This window comes from Chlorocebus sabaeus, chromosome 6 (assembly GCF_047675955.1).
Source record: "Chlorocebus sabaeus isolate Y175 chromosome 6, mChlSab1.0.hap1, whole genome shotgun sequence".
In the NCBI taxonomy this organism is placed as follows: Eukaryota; Metazoa; Chordata; class Mammalia; order Primates; family Cercopithecidae; genus Chlorocebus; species Chlorocebus sabaeus.
Genome location: NC_132909.1, coordinates 27,509,182 through 27,521,908, shown reverse-complemented (window position 1 = coordinate 27,521,908; position 12,727 = coordinate 27,509,182). Strand labels below are relative to the sequence as shown.

Here is a 12,727-nt window from a genome sequence, read left to right as displayed (position 1 = left end):
ATTAGTTAAATTGCACATTTATCACAAATGTTATTTTAAGATACTGCGTAAATGTGATGGTCGGAAGATATACAGTAGGACTGCAGCAAGCTGGAGCTTGGGCGGGGTGAGGTCAGGGTCACCTGTGCACCTGTGATTAAAACCTCCCTCCCTTGGTAACATCCCCCCTCCTCCCTGCACCCATTTAAAGGCCTGACTTGGGCCACCAATGCCTTCCTCCATTCACTCTCGCAACACCAACCACAGAACGTGAGCACAACTACAACAGACGCGGAGTGAGACTTTACATCTTCCTGTCTTATCTCAGGGAAACCAGGGCCATTCTGGGCTAGGGGTGGAAGGTTCTTCCAGACAGTGGCCCAATCTTTAGACAGGCAAAGGTTTGGTAACCTCAGGACAAAATGGCCCTGGATTTCCAAGTAGGGTGAGATCCCAACAAGTCATATCCGCCATGCTGCCTGGTTTATGGGGTTGTTATTGTGCCAAGTGAGGCTTGCATTCATGCCTAGAGCCCTACTGCCCAATTCTGATGTTTCTCTAGAGGTAAAATTAATTCATGGACCCCCATGAATATGAGCAGTCCTTTCCTGGCTAAACGCCCAAGGTGTCAAACGAGCAAGAGAACCTGCGGCCTACCTTGGCTTATAAATCCTCACACCGACCCCCAAATTGGAAAGCCCAGAAGATGATCCTGGGAGTGGGGTGAGGAGGAGATGGGCAGAGTGTGTCGAGTCCTTCTCCCAAACTGTCAAGAGCGGGGTTCCGCCGTCACTCGTACAAATCCCATCTCCCTTCAAGCCACATGGGCCCTAGTGGTGATGGAAGTGTTGTCAGTTTAATCTGTTAGATGCAGGACTTTGGATTCTAATAAACCGATGCTATATTTAACCTGTGAAAAATTCAAGAGTGGAAATCTGGGCTCCAGGATGTGAAGATGCAGAAGGCACGGGAGGGAGGATGTCTCTGTCCCCTGAGACGCGTTCTGTGGGGAGCCGGTCCAGGAGGGAAGCGTACGTGTCCTTCAGCTCCTCCCAGGTAAAGGTCAGTAGGACAAAGAATGGGCCAGAAAAGAACCAGGGCTGGCCACAGAAAAGATGGGGCCTGGCACAGACCCTGCACCAGGAAGGGAACCCGCTTTCTTCCCTGCCTGTCGGTAAAATCCACCTGTGTGCCCACATCCCAAGGCAAGAGCTTAGCTAGCACAGTAATCTCTATTTGCCAAAAAAACTCATTTTAAATTGTAGTGAGTTTCTCCCTAAAAACCCGGAGAAAGATGGAATGCCGAGAGAAAATAGAGTAGACAGAAAAATTTGGACTTCTCTTGAGAAAAAGGGGTGGGGATGAGCGGAAAAACTGTAGGCGTGTTGCCGAACATCTCTGAAAGGGCTTAATTTAAATTTTTAATAAAAGAGGTTTTTTTTTTTCTTTTTTTTTTTTAAGTTGAGGTGTTTTATGTATTACATGGATGTAATACATCTCTCATTTGTATAATTCTAGGTTAGGAGCTATGATTCTGCATAACTGCAAGAGTAGTTTGAATATAGTAATAAAGGTATTTTACAATTTTACATGATGTTCCCAGCGTTTTGTTGGCATGATTTGCCAGGGCTAATAAAAGCTTGTGATTATCATATAAATGCTCTCCCCCTCCTCCGGTGGATGGGTTCAGTCTCCTCCCACAAACCCCCTGCCTGCTTATCTGTGGCTGTTTTAACACACGAGGGAGAACCTTGGGACCCCAAAATCTGTCTGACCCGACTGGTTCTGTTTCCCGCTGTTTGAAAATCCTGAGTCAACAGGAAGGAGTCACCCTTCCAAAGCTTTCTTTCCCATCAGCCTCCTCGACAGCGCAGGCCCCTCACCCCCGAGCATCCAGAAGGGAGATCAAACCCCAGTCCCCGCTGCAGGTCACCAGGTGTGACCGGAAGCTCTGATCCTGGGGGTCTGGCAATATCCCTTCTGCACTGAGCATCTAACCTTATAGGCATGTCTTCCTTTCTTGTGAATGTTTATTCTCGGTGCAGATCCTATTCAAGCTGCCTCTGAGTAAGTGCTCCCCGCTCTCCAAACGCCAAAGTTCACTAAAACTCCCCCTGATTTACGCACAGCTTCCGACTGCCAGCACCTGGCAGCCGCAGCAACCAGCTCCGTCATAAACAGATCGCATACAATTTAATTTTAATGTGCTCGTTAGTCGTAGCACATTTCAGACATAATTGTGAACGCAACACAAAATTATAGCAAAAAGACAATTTTAATGCCGCCGTAGAAAAAAGGGTTATATGAAGAGTCACATAATGGTGCTTCATTGTCAACAACCAAACAGGGCACAGAGTGTGTTACGGTGTCTGTGCTGTTTACATGCCAATATTTTATACAAAGGTTCTCATATGGTGTCAGCTGTCAGTTACTTCTGCAAATTAACTGCCAAAAATGGAGAAGAACAGAATCACTTGGAGAGCCGGTAACCACGGGTTACCTTTCATAAGCCTAAAGATAAAGCTGCAGTGTGGGATCTTGGGAGAATAATTAGGAAGAACAAAACAGAAAGTTACCAATTGAAATAGAAAGGCATCCTACAATATGGAATAGCAACCAAGAGAGCTTATAAATAAGTGAAAGAGGTTGGATCACAGAATGCCTCATGACTTTTAAGCAAAGTATTACAGTACAAACATTTTAAAGGCTTTATCAATGTTTAGGAAATACAGTACAAGTTCTTTTTTTTTTTTGTTCTTTTTTTTTTAAACCTTTTCAAATAGACTTAACCCTTTGAGCACTGAGTTTATTTTGAGCGTTCTTTGATTTCTAATAAATACCTTTAAAAATCATGTGCAAAATAGTTATGATGCCTGCCAGGGATGTTTTTCCCGGTCTCGTTAATTCAGACTGCTCAAAACAAATGATAATACGATGCTAATAAATATGTATAATTTAAACATGAACCTCTATCAATATAGATGTACTGTATAGCAAAACAAACTATCATACTTTGCTTTCAGATAATGTTTCTGTATACTTTATAAATGCTATCTGTGGTATCTTCTGTATAATTTACAATGTTTGCATGTAAAAAACAAAACCCATAGACCTTAAAAAAAAAAGAAAAAAAGAAATATACACTATACATAGGCACAGCTTATGCCCAGAGCACAGCAGGTGCATAAAACACTGTTGCTATAAATGCAAGAAAAAGGTCATTTAACCACAATCACATTTTTTTTCATAAGAGAGTCTGAAATCTATACAATATATACATCTATGTTTCAATGTGAAAATAATATTCTTTTAAATTTCAAGGCGTGTTATACCCCTGCAGACCTGCATAAATGGAGGTTCATATTATTCATTATAACTAAGCTGGTAAGGAGTTTAAAAAACAGAGCTTCATACATTATTATTATTTTATTTTATTTTTTAACCAAATTAATGCAAAAGTGCTTCAAAGTACTCAGAGGGCTAAAGATGAAAGGGTGAGAAATGCCAGCACACTCGAGTCTCGTGGAAAAAGTGTGCCTGATTTCGTTATAAATGCTTAATTAAACTGTCTGTTAATGCATGCAGCTTGAAGCATCGGGAGGATGCTCACAACTAAATCCCATTTACACAAAGTTCCAAACACTTACCACTGCATTTTAACCTTCATATTTTACCAGTAACAACAGCTGATTATGCACCTCTATTAAACACTGTACAGTTATACAAAACAGTCCAGCCCAGAGTGATTCTCTGCAGTTAAAATAAGAACATGTGCCAAGAACAACAAGTCAGAGGGGGCCTGAAGGTGCCTTCCACAGTTTCCCTCAAAGCAAACGGCAGTCCCTTCTATCAAAAGCAAATGCTACTGCTTCTCTAACTCAGAGACATACAGAAGGTGGTCTTCTGGAGATTTCCCGTGTGTTTTGCTAAGGTGAAGTTTAACAGCATGCTTGCTGGCAAAGGTCCGATTGCAAAGTTTGCACTGATAGGAGGTCCCTAGGTCCTCCTCGGGGGAGGACGTCACCATTTTTTCTGATGGTGACTTGGTTTGTGCTATCTGACTGTTAATCTGTTCGGTGGACAGTTTGGATAAGTCCCGTAGCCGGAAGCCTAAGTGTGATTCTAGGTGACTGATGTACGTGGAAGGAGTCCTGATTTGAGACGCACAATCGTTACAAAAGAAGACGGGGTGGCCAGTGTCCAAGTTTTTGAGGAACTTTGTTCCACCTGTCCTTCGAAGCTGGTATTTCACGTTGGCCAGCCAGTGGCTGATGGTGGTCATGGACAACCCGGTGAACCTGGAGATATGCATCCGCTCCTGGGGGCTCAGGTCTGACATGATGTACTTCCCTTCCGAGGTCTGCCGGAGGCTGGCGGCAAACTGGGCCTGGAGGATCAGGAGGTGCTGGGGGTTCCAGTTTGACTGGCGGCCCTTCCTCTTCTGGGCAGGCGTCGACTCCTCAGCCTCCTCCAGAGTGGCCCCATCAATGTCAGACTTCTCGGAGATGCTGGAAGGAGTGGAGGATTTTGACGTGTGGCTCTCTGTCAAGTTCTTCAGCATATCGGATATATCTGACAAGGCATTCTCGCGTAGCGGCGAGTTTGACATGAATGATACGACGGCAGATGTCTTTGCCGTTGTCACCGTGGATGAGGAGGTTGCCGGGGCTGTGGACGTGGGTGACAGAAGCACTGAACCCAAGGAGCAGCCTTTGTCACTCTTCCCTTTTGTCAAGTCTATGGGCTGGTCGTTGTTGACGTGGTAGAAATAGCGGTCGAGGTGGTCTGCCTTCTTGGACTGCAGGGGCGGCGGGGTGGCCACGGCGGCCTTCTCCGCCAGGCTGTTGCTCATCTTGAAAAGCATGCTCATGGGGTCCAGGGCAGGCAGGGAGGGCTTGGCAGCCTTGCCCAGGTGAATGTTCATGACTGACTGCAGGGCGCTCAAAGGGTTAACAAAAGGCTGTTCGGGCGGGTGGTCGGTGATGATGGCCGTGCTGCCACTCAAACTGCTGGACAGGGGCTTCACCAGCTCCTTCCCGTTCTCTACCGGCTCAGCCAGGGGGCTCCCATCCTTGCACCCATCCCGTGGGGGGCTGGGGCTGTTCTCCTGGCTTCGGAAGCCCCCGTCGCTGGACGCCTCCATCTTGATGGGCTCCCCGACTTCGCTGCTACACGGGGAGGGAGTGGCGCGCTTGGGCGGGGAAAGCTTCCCATCCGGCTCCTTCATCTTCTCCTCCACTTTGGCAACTTTCTCAGTGACCTTTTTCACCAGCTCCTCCATGGCATGAAAGTTTGTCTTGGGCATGGGGGACGTCTGGCTGCTGGGTGGAGACACCAGGGTCTGGTTTTTCGTGGGGGAGACAATCTCACTGTTGCCAAACATGGGTTTCAGGGGCGTGCTCTTCCCGGACGAGCCCAGGGACAACTTCATCATGTTGGGAAGTTGGTAGGCGGCATGGATGCTGGGGTAGCCCCCCCAGCTAGGAGTGCCGTTCTGGGCCTTGTTGATTGCGGATGTCACTGTGTTTTCCAGGGATTTGAGGATATCGAGCCCCCCCTTGGGACTCTCTTCTAAGTCATTTTCAGTCAAGTAATGGTATTTGGAAGAGATGTCACACTTCTCCTCTTCTTCGCCAGGCTTGTCCTTTTGCTTGGGTTTCTCGTCGGTGACCGCTTTGTCCTTGTCGACTTCCTTCTTGACCTCCACATTCAGTTTTGGGGAGATGCTGGCAGGTGTATTGGAGGGGGACGTGAAAGTGGTGGCCGCCAGGGGCACGGACTGGACCTTCTCATCCAGCAGGGTTGTGATGGTGGGCGTGACGGGCGTCTCCACAATGGGCTTCCCCTTTTTCATAGCCGAGTTGGTGACCTTGATGAAGTGGCCAGTGACCATCATATGGGCCGTGAGCTCCTGCAGGGTATCGTGCGAGCTCCCACACTCCATGCACTTCAGGATCTGCGACTTCCGGGCCTCAAAGTGCCATGCGTAGCTGGCCCCGTTCTGGTGGCCGTACCGGTTATTTGGCGTGATGTAAGGGTTGGAGTTCTTCTGAAGTGCATCGTTGGTGTCTGAGATGGTGGCTTTGGGGGTTCCACCTGTGGAATCCGGGGAGCTGGGGAGCTCCAGCTCCAGGGAAGCTTTCTTCCGAGTGGCAGGGATGATTTTGGCGGCGACAGGAGTGACGGGTTCCTTCAGAGGCACTTTTTGGTAGTGTTTTGTTTTGATCATATGGACACTCAAATCCTGCAGGGACTCAAAGGAGTGGCCACAGTACATGCACTTCAGCACCTTCTGGGCATCCTCCTTCCCTTCCATTTCCAGCAAGGAGCGTTTGCGAGGCTTGGACCAGCGCTTGGGGTTGTTGTTATCGGTCTCGTGGTTGTCGTCGCGGTAATGCCCCGTCTCGTTCATGTGCACCGTCAACTCCACCAGGGTGTCGTAGGCGGCGCTGCAGTCCTTACAGCGGAACTTGCTGGCCCCCGTGAAGATGGAGCCGTAGAGCTTGCTGCTCTGCCGGTACAGCTGCACGGTGCTGAAGAGGCTGGGCTCCGGGAGCATGCGGCTCTGCGACACCTGCTGCAGCGTCTTAGCCATGGCGCTCTGGTGCCAGTCGAAGCTCCCGCTGCCACAGCTGCTGCTGCTGCTACTGCTGCTGCTGCTGCTGCCGTTGTTCTTCTCCGAGGAGGGCTGGTGCAGGTTGAGGTTGAGGTTGGACCAGTAGGAGTTGGAGAGGAAGTTGTTGTACACGGCCTTCATCTGCTCCAGGCTATCCGACACGGTCGTGTCTTCCAGTGGGACCGTGACCTCCTTGGTCTCCTCTTCGTTCTTGATGGAGCCGCTTTCAAAGTCAGCCATTCGGTCACTGGTCTCACTGATGTGTGACTCACTGTCCATTTCGTGGCAGGAAAACTCAGCAGCCGGGGAGTTCTGGTAGCTGGGGCAGGCCCGGGTGAGCTCCTTCTCCGGGCACATGTACTTGGCTGAGGGCTCTCCATCTGCCGTATGCTCCTCTGCGTCTAAACCTTCATCCACCAGGGCAGCAGCCTTTAACTCCTCGGAAACATAGGCTGCCATGATAACAGGTGGGAAAGAGAGACAGGTAGGATGGAATGATGGAGAGAGAGGGAGAAGGAGAGAAAGAAAAAAAAAAGCATTAGTACGTGTTGATCTTACCTAGAATATGTTCTGGGCTCTCAGGAAAACACAGCAACCCAGATGGGCACATGTATTTGTAAAACTAAATAGTTAAAATGTGGTGTTTCTTTGGAGCAAAAAAAAAAAAAAAAAAAAAAAAAAAAATCTGCTCTTCAAACATAATTTGCTACCTTATTCTTCTCAAGGGGCAACAGCTTGAAATTAAAACTAAATTTGAAATTAATGAAGCACATTCTGGAGGTGGCATTCATTTCTAAAGTAATAAATTACTTGTATCAACCTCAGAGACAGCAGTTCCTGTCTGTCAATTAATATGTCTTATGCTTCTCCTACCCCTAATGCATTTCTTAACAGACAGATTCACCATTTAAATTAAGCAAGCAGTTTTTACTCATTACATTTTTGAGGCTCAATCTTTAATAAATATAAAGTATAAAAACATCAATAAAATTTGTACCAAGTAAAAAGAAAAGTACGTCCATTGTAATAAAGGAAAAACAAGATTTTGTGGCTTTTTTTTTTTCTTTCTTCCTTCTGGAAAAGCAGGTCTCAGAAAAGCTTAGAGGTAAGTTTCCTGGCAGGGATAGGTGTGGGTTCGTTCCAGTTGAGAGGAGATACCCTGACCGGCTACCACCCAGCCCCCAGCCCTGTCCCCCATGTGAACACTCAGCCGTTCTCAGCCACCTGCGCACACATACTCTCCATGCAGAATTATGTCAGAACAAGTTCAGGAAAATTGGTATTCGGTGCTCATTCCTGCTGTATAAATATATACAAGACCTTCCAGTGGACCTTACAAATGTCAAAGTGTTTGCTCTTTAGACTACTTTGTCAATATTTACTCAGTATAAGCTTCATGGGCATCCAACAGAGATCCTGTCTTTCTGGAAGCGATGTAGCTGGGATGTAAATCCAGCATGCATTCCCACACAGGTGGAGGGCAGGCCACACGCCTGCAGGTTCTGGAAGATGCACGTCCAGAGACGCAGAGCCCAGAGAATACTTGTGTTAATGCAACAGGGTGATTTTTTTTTTCATTCTCTTGCATTCAGTGATTTGGGTTAGTCCTTACTAAACTGATCTGCCACTGCATACTGCATCGGGGTAGTTTTTTGGACAGTGAGGCATGGCCAGCCCTGTGGCTAGGAACAATTTCAAGGTAAAGGAAAAGGGGAAATAAAGTGTCCTTGTCCTGTCAGCTTCTAAATACTCGTTTGCTTCAAAAGGCCAGTGGTGAAGTGTGTTAGATGGCTGGAATGGTGCAGTGCGAATGGCAAAGCTGATTTCTACGGAAAGCTCTTAAGAAAGGAAGGGAAGCTTTGGTTGTGGAATTGACTCCACCAACTTTAAAGATTTGCCCCTGCTCCATTTCACATCAGAAAACAAACCAACAATAACGATAAACAAACAAACAAACAAAAAGAGTGAAATTAGTCCCCCGAAGCCAAACAGATAGGCCCCCTCATTCCTTCCAGGACAAGTGTGATTCTTTTGCTCCTAAGCCCCCTCCTTTGAGTACCAAGATTCCGAAGCCAAGACACATGGAATCCCAACACTGATGCAATGTGAACTTGAATGGGAACTGTCCCAAGTACACACACCAGCTGCAGGAAGGGGATACTTCTGCTCATTTGCCAACTACTAAGCAAGAGTCTTGTCCAGGAGCTGTGGGTGTTCTTTACAAATGACCACAAGAGAGTGCCCTGCTGCAGTCAGCTGAGTGTGAAGTGTTATGAGGAACCTCAAGTTTGAGGCCATGCACTTTGAGATGACAAATAAAGATGGCGAAAGCTGTGTTCCTAGGGCCAGGACCAAATGCTTAGGAAAAAACAGCGCTGACCAGTGGAGGTTCCTATGCTAGTCACAATGAAGACTGTGAACGCATGTGTTGGAAAAAGAACAGGAAAAGAAAAAGAAAAGAAGACATCTCACTCTCCCCCACCTGCCCCCCAACAGACTTCCTCGGCGTGCAGCACATTCTAGAAATATCTGGACTCAAAACTCCAATGGGGTGGCAGTCCTGGAGGAAGAACAGCCGACAAAGAATAACCAAGTGTCCCAATTTGCCTGGACCTGTCCTGGTTTCAGCACTGAACGTCCTGCATCCTGGCAATTCACTAAGTCTTGTGCAAACCGAAGGATGGGTTGTTACCCGAGCTGGGGCACACAGTATGACTGAGGTCAGAGATTCCAGGTGGATCTGCAACCTCTCTTATCATCCTCTTGGGGAACCACTGGAGCAGGGTAGGCTGGGTTTAGCTAGACACAGCCCACTGTCTGCAGAAGTGCACTGGGTGCATGCATATATGATGTTTCCATAGTACGGTTTTACTGTAAACAGGGAAAGAGGAGGAAATCCCATGGCTGGTGTCCCTCCCACTAAGACTCAAGGCAGCCCAGGTCTTGTAGACTCTGGCAAGACTTTGGTAGCCCAGGTCTGTGTAGATGGGTGAAGATATCAAAGCCCCTTCTTTCCTGAAGATGCCTCCTGGAGCCACAGTCTGCAATACAAACCCCACACCCTGGGAATTTTGCTTCTATTACAGTAGCTCCCATGAAATTAAGTCTGCGAAAGAAATGGCCCCACTGCAGCCACTACGAGAGGACACCAGCAGCCAGAAGAAGCAGAGCCAATAGTGGACATGAAAGAGTCCTCTGTGGGTGAAGGCCACCAGGTGAGAGGGAAACCCAGGGGCTTTGCCAGCCCACCTCCCACCCAGGGGCAATGCGTCTCCCCCCATGGCTAGAGCCTTTCCCACCCCCACTGCACAAGCACCAACCCAGTCCAAGCTGTCCGGAGCACTCCTCCCCAACACAGGCACCATGAATGACGTGACCAGCTCCTGTCCTGGGCTGGCCCACAACATGCTCTGATATGCTTTGTAAATTACACAGCAGGGTCAGAATGTCATTAGTCTGCTGACTGAGAAGGAAATTGATATGGAAAGAAAAGGCCAACCTCTCAACCTCCCTGGTGGGAACAAGATCCAACTCAGAGGAGAATTAAAAGGCTCCAGTGCCAAAGAGAACTGGGTCCTGGAAGCCTCACCGCACACCCCAGGTCCTTACAAACGCACACCCTCATGGTCATGACGTGGGCCTCACTCCCTGTTCAAATGACCATTTTCTTTTCCGATCTGAAGGTGAGAAGTATTTCCTTAGGTGGAGCGTAAGACTTTTACCATTGGTTCTCCCCTCCACATTAAAATAAAGGGAAAGGCTGGGCGCAGTGGCTCATGCCCGTAATCCCAGCACTTTGGGAGGCCAAGGCAGGCAGACCGCCTGAGCTCAGGAGATTGAGACCAGCTTGGGCAACATGGTGAAACCCCATCTCTACTAAAATACAAAAAAATTAGCCAGACATGGTGGCACATGCCTGTAGTCCCAGCTAGTCCAGGGGATGAGGCAGGTGAATCGCTTGAACCCGGGAGGTGGAGGTTGCAGTCAGCCACGACCCACCACTGCACTCCAGCCTGGGCAACAGAGCAAGATTCGGTCTCCAAAAATAAACAAATAAATACATAAAAATAAAGGGAAAATTCCCATCCTTCCACCATGCTTTGCAATAATTTCACTACTCTGGGAATATTTATACTCTTGATTACTGAACTTTAAAAATGTTCTAGAAAATGGAAATGGACCCAGTGAAATGAGGGAACTAAGGGATGAAAGGCACTCCACAAATACGCATCCAGCTCCCACAAGTGCCAGGCAGGTTACCGCACACTGAGCAGTGCAGTTTTCTTTCTCTAGGCCTCCATTTCCCTCTCCAAATGATATGGGGCACTACAGTCATATTTGTAAGGTCCTTCCTCAGCTACATGTCTATCATTTTATGGCCCTTCTGAGAAGGCAAAGAGCTGAGCTGTAAAGTCGCTTAATCTGGTTCATTCTCTGCAAACGCCAACCTCACCTACACTCAGCAAGTGGAATCGTTCCTCAGTGCTTTCTTCTCTAGAATGAGCATGATACGCAAAGCCCCTGGCTGGAGAGAAGGGCGGGCTCTGGCAGCTGGCACAGCGAATGCCCTGGATCAGGCAAGGAGGGGAGGAGAGACTGGGTGTCTCCAGTCACTGTGCAGATGGTGAGAAGTCAACAGGGGTGTGGGGCAGGGCTGCTGAGAACCTGGTCACCACCAGGCTGGCTTCAGTAGCCCAGCGCAGGCACCGTTCACCGATTGGACCCAACAATGTATCACATATGACCTTGGGAAACTCCGCAACTGTCTCCAACAGTATTTGAGAGTATTTAAATTCCTTGTTGCTACTTAACTTTCTGCGCATTCTTGTCTGAATTCTCTAAGGGAGGGAAACTTACATCCCTAGTCTTGCGCGCAGGAAGTGCGCAATGGACAGTGGCTGTCTCATTTCAAGGAGGTGAGCGGGAGGTCATGTCCACCAGCAAGGAGTTGTAACAGCCTTTGCAACAGGATCCCCCCTTCCTCTCTGCGGCCTCCCATATGGGCCCAGTTCAGCCACTAGCATCTGTCACCCCATCCCCAACCAACTCCCTGACTCCAGCCCCAGCCCCTTTAATCTCATCTCCAAGCAGAAACTGCTGAGATTAATATAGAACACCGCACTGGTCATGTCACCTCCCTATATAACACCCTCAGTAACTTCCCACCGGGCTTGGAAGAACATCCAAATTCCTCAAAGCAGCCCTGAAGGAAGGGAGTCCTCCACCATTTGCCCGGTTCCCCTCCAGCCCCTCTCAGCTTCTGAGATGCACCAAGATCTCTCACTCCACACTTTCTAGCACTGCCTCCTCTGCTGGAAACCCCGGGGCAGGTGCGGTGAAGTGGAGAATGCTGGAACCCACCCTTCCCCGGGCCTCAGGGAAAAGGCTCTTGGGGATGGCAGGGTTTTGACTCCAGCGTTTGTCCCCTTAGCCATGAGGATCACTTGTCTACAGTCAGAGATTCCAACACACTGTCAGCTTGGTGTGATCAGGACCAGACCCCACACACCCACACCGCAGATATCAGCCGCAACCCTACCGTCTGGCCCAGAGTGGCCACTCAATACATGTCAGTGGGATGAATGAATGAGTGAATGAATGAATGAATGAATGAATATCTTAGATGGCTGCTTCACACCTCCTAAATAGCTGCCAAAACATCCTGAGGGGATCCTGAGTCCAGCCAGTCCCAATGCAAAGCAGATGTGCTGGGGTGAGCCCCAAAGTCCATCCTAGGCAAGTTCTGTCTGAGTGTGACTGGCACATTCAGCAATGCCACTTTGTGAGGAAGGGTCTCTAGGTAGACAGGATGACAGAACCCACCACTGAGGAAGATGGGAGGAGACACCCCAGTCGGTGGTCTCCTTACACTGGAGCCCCCCACAAGCTGTGTCCACACTCAAATACCCTCTTCAGGAATGCATTATCAGCCAGGAGCAGTAGCTCTTGTCTATAATCCTAGCATTTGGGAGGCCGAGGTGAAGGAATTGCTTGAGCCCAGGAATTCGAGACCAGCCTGGGCAATGCTGCCAGACCCCATCTTTATAATTATTTTAAAAATTAACTAGGCATGGTGGCCTGTGTCTGTAGTCCCAACTACTTAGGAGGCTGAGGCAGGAGCATCGTTTGAGC

The 12,727-nt window shown here is 48.5% G+C and overlaps 1 protein-coding gene across 1 annotated transcript in view; it reads right to left on the bottom strand.

Moving 5' to 3' along the window:
• Nucleotides 1-2,235: 2,235 nt before the first annotated feature.
• The window catches only part of TSHZ3 (teashirt zinc finger homeobox 3), a 75,583-nt gene continuing 65,091 nt past the window's right edge, over nt 2,236-12,727 (bottom strand). Inside the window, exon 2 of the mRNA XM_007996189.3 lies at nt 2,236-7,047. Coding sequence (XP_007994380.3) covers nt 3,842-7,047 — 3,206 coding nt within the window. The 3' untranslated portion in view covers nt 2,236-3,841. The remainder of the gene's footprint in view (nt 7,048-12,727) is intronic.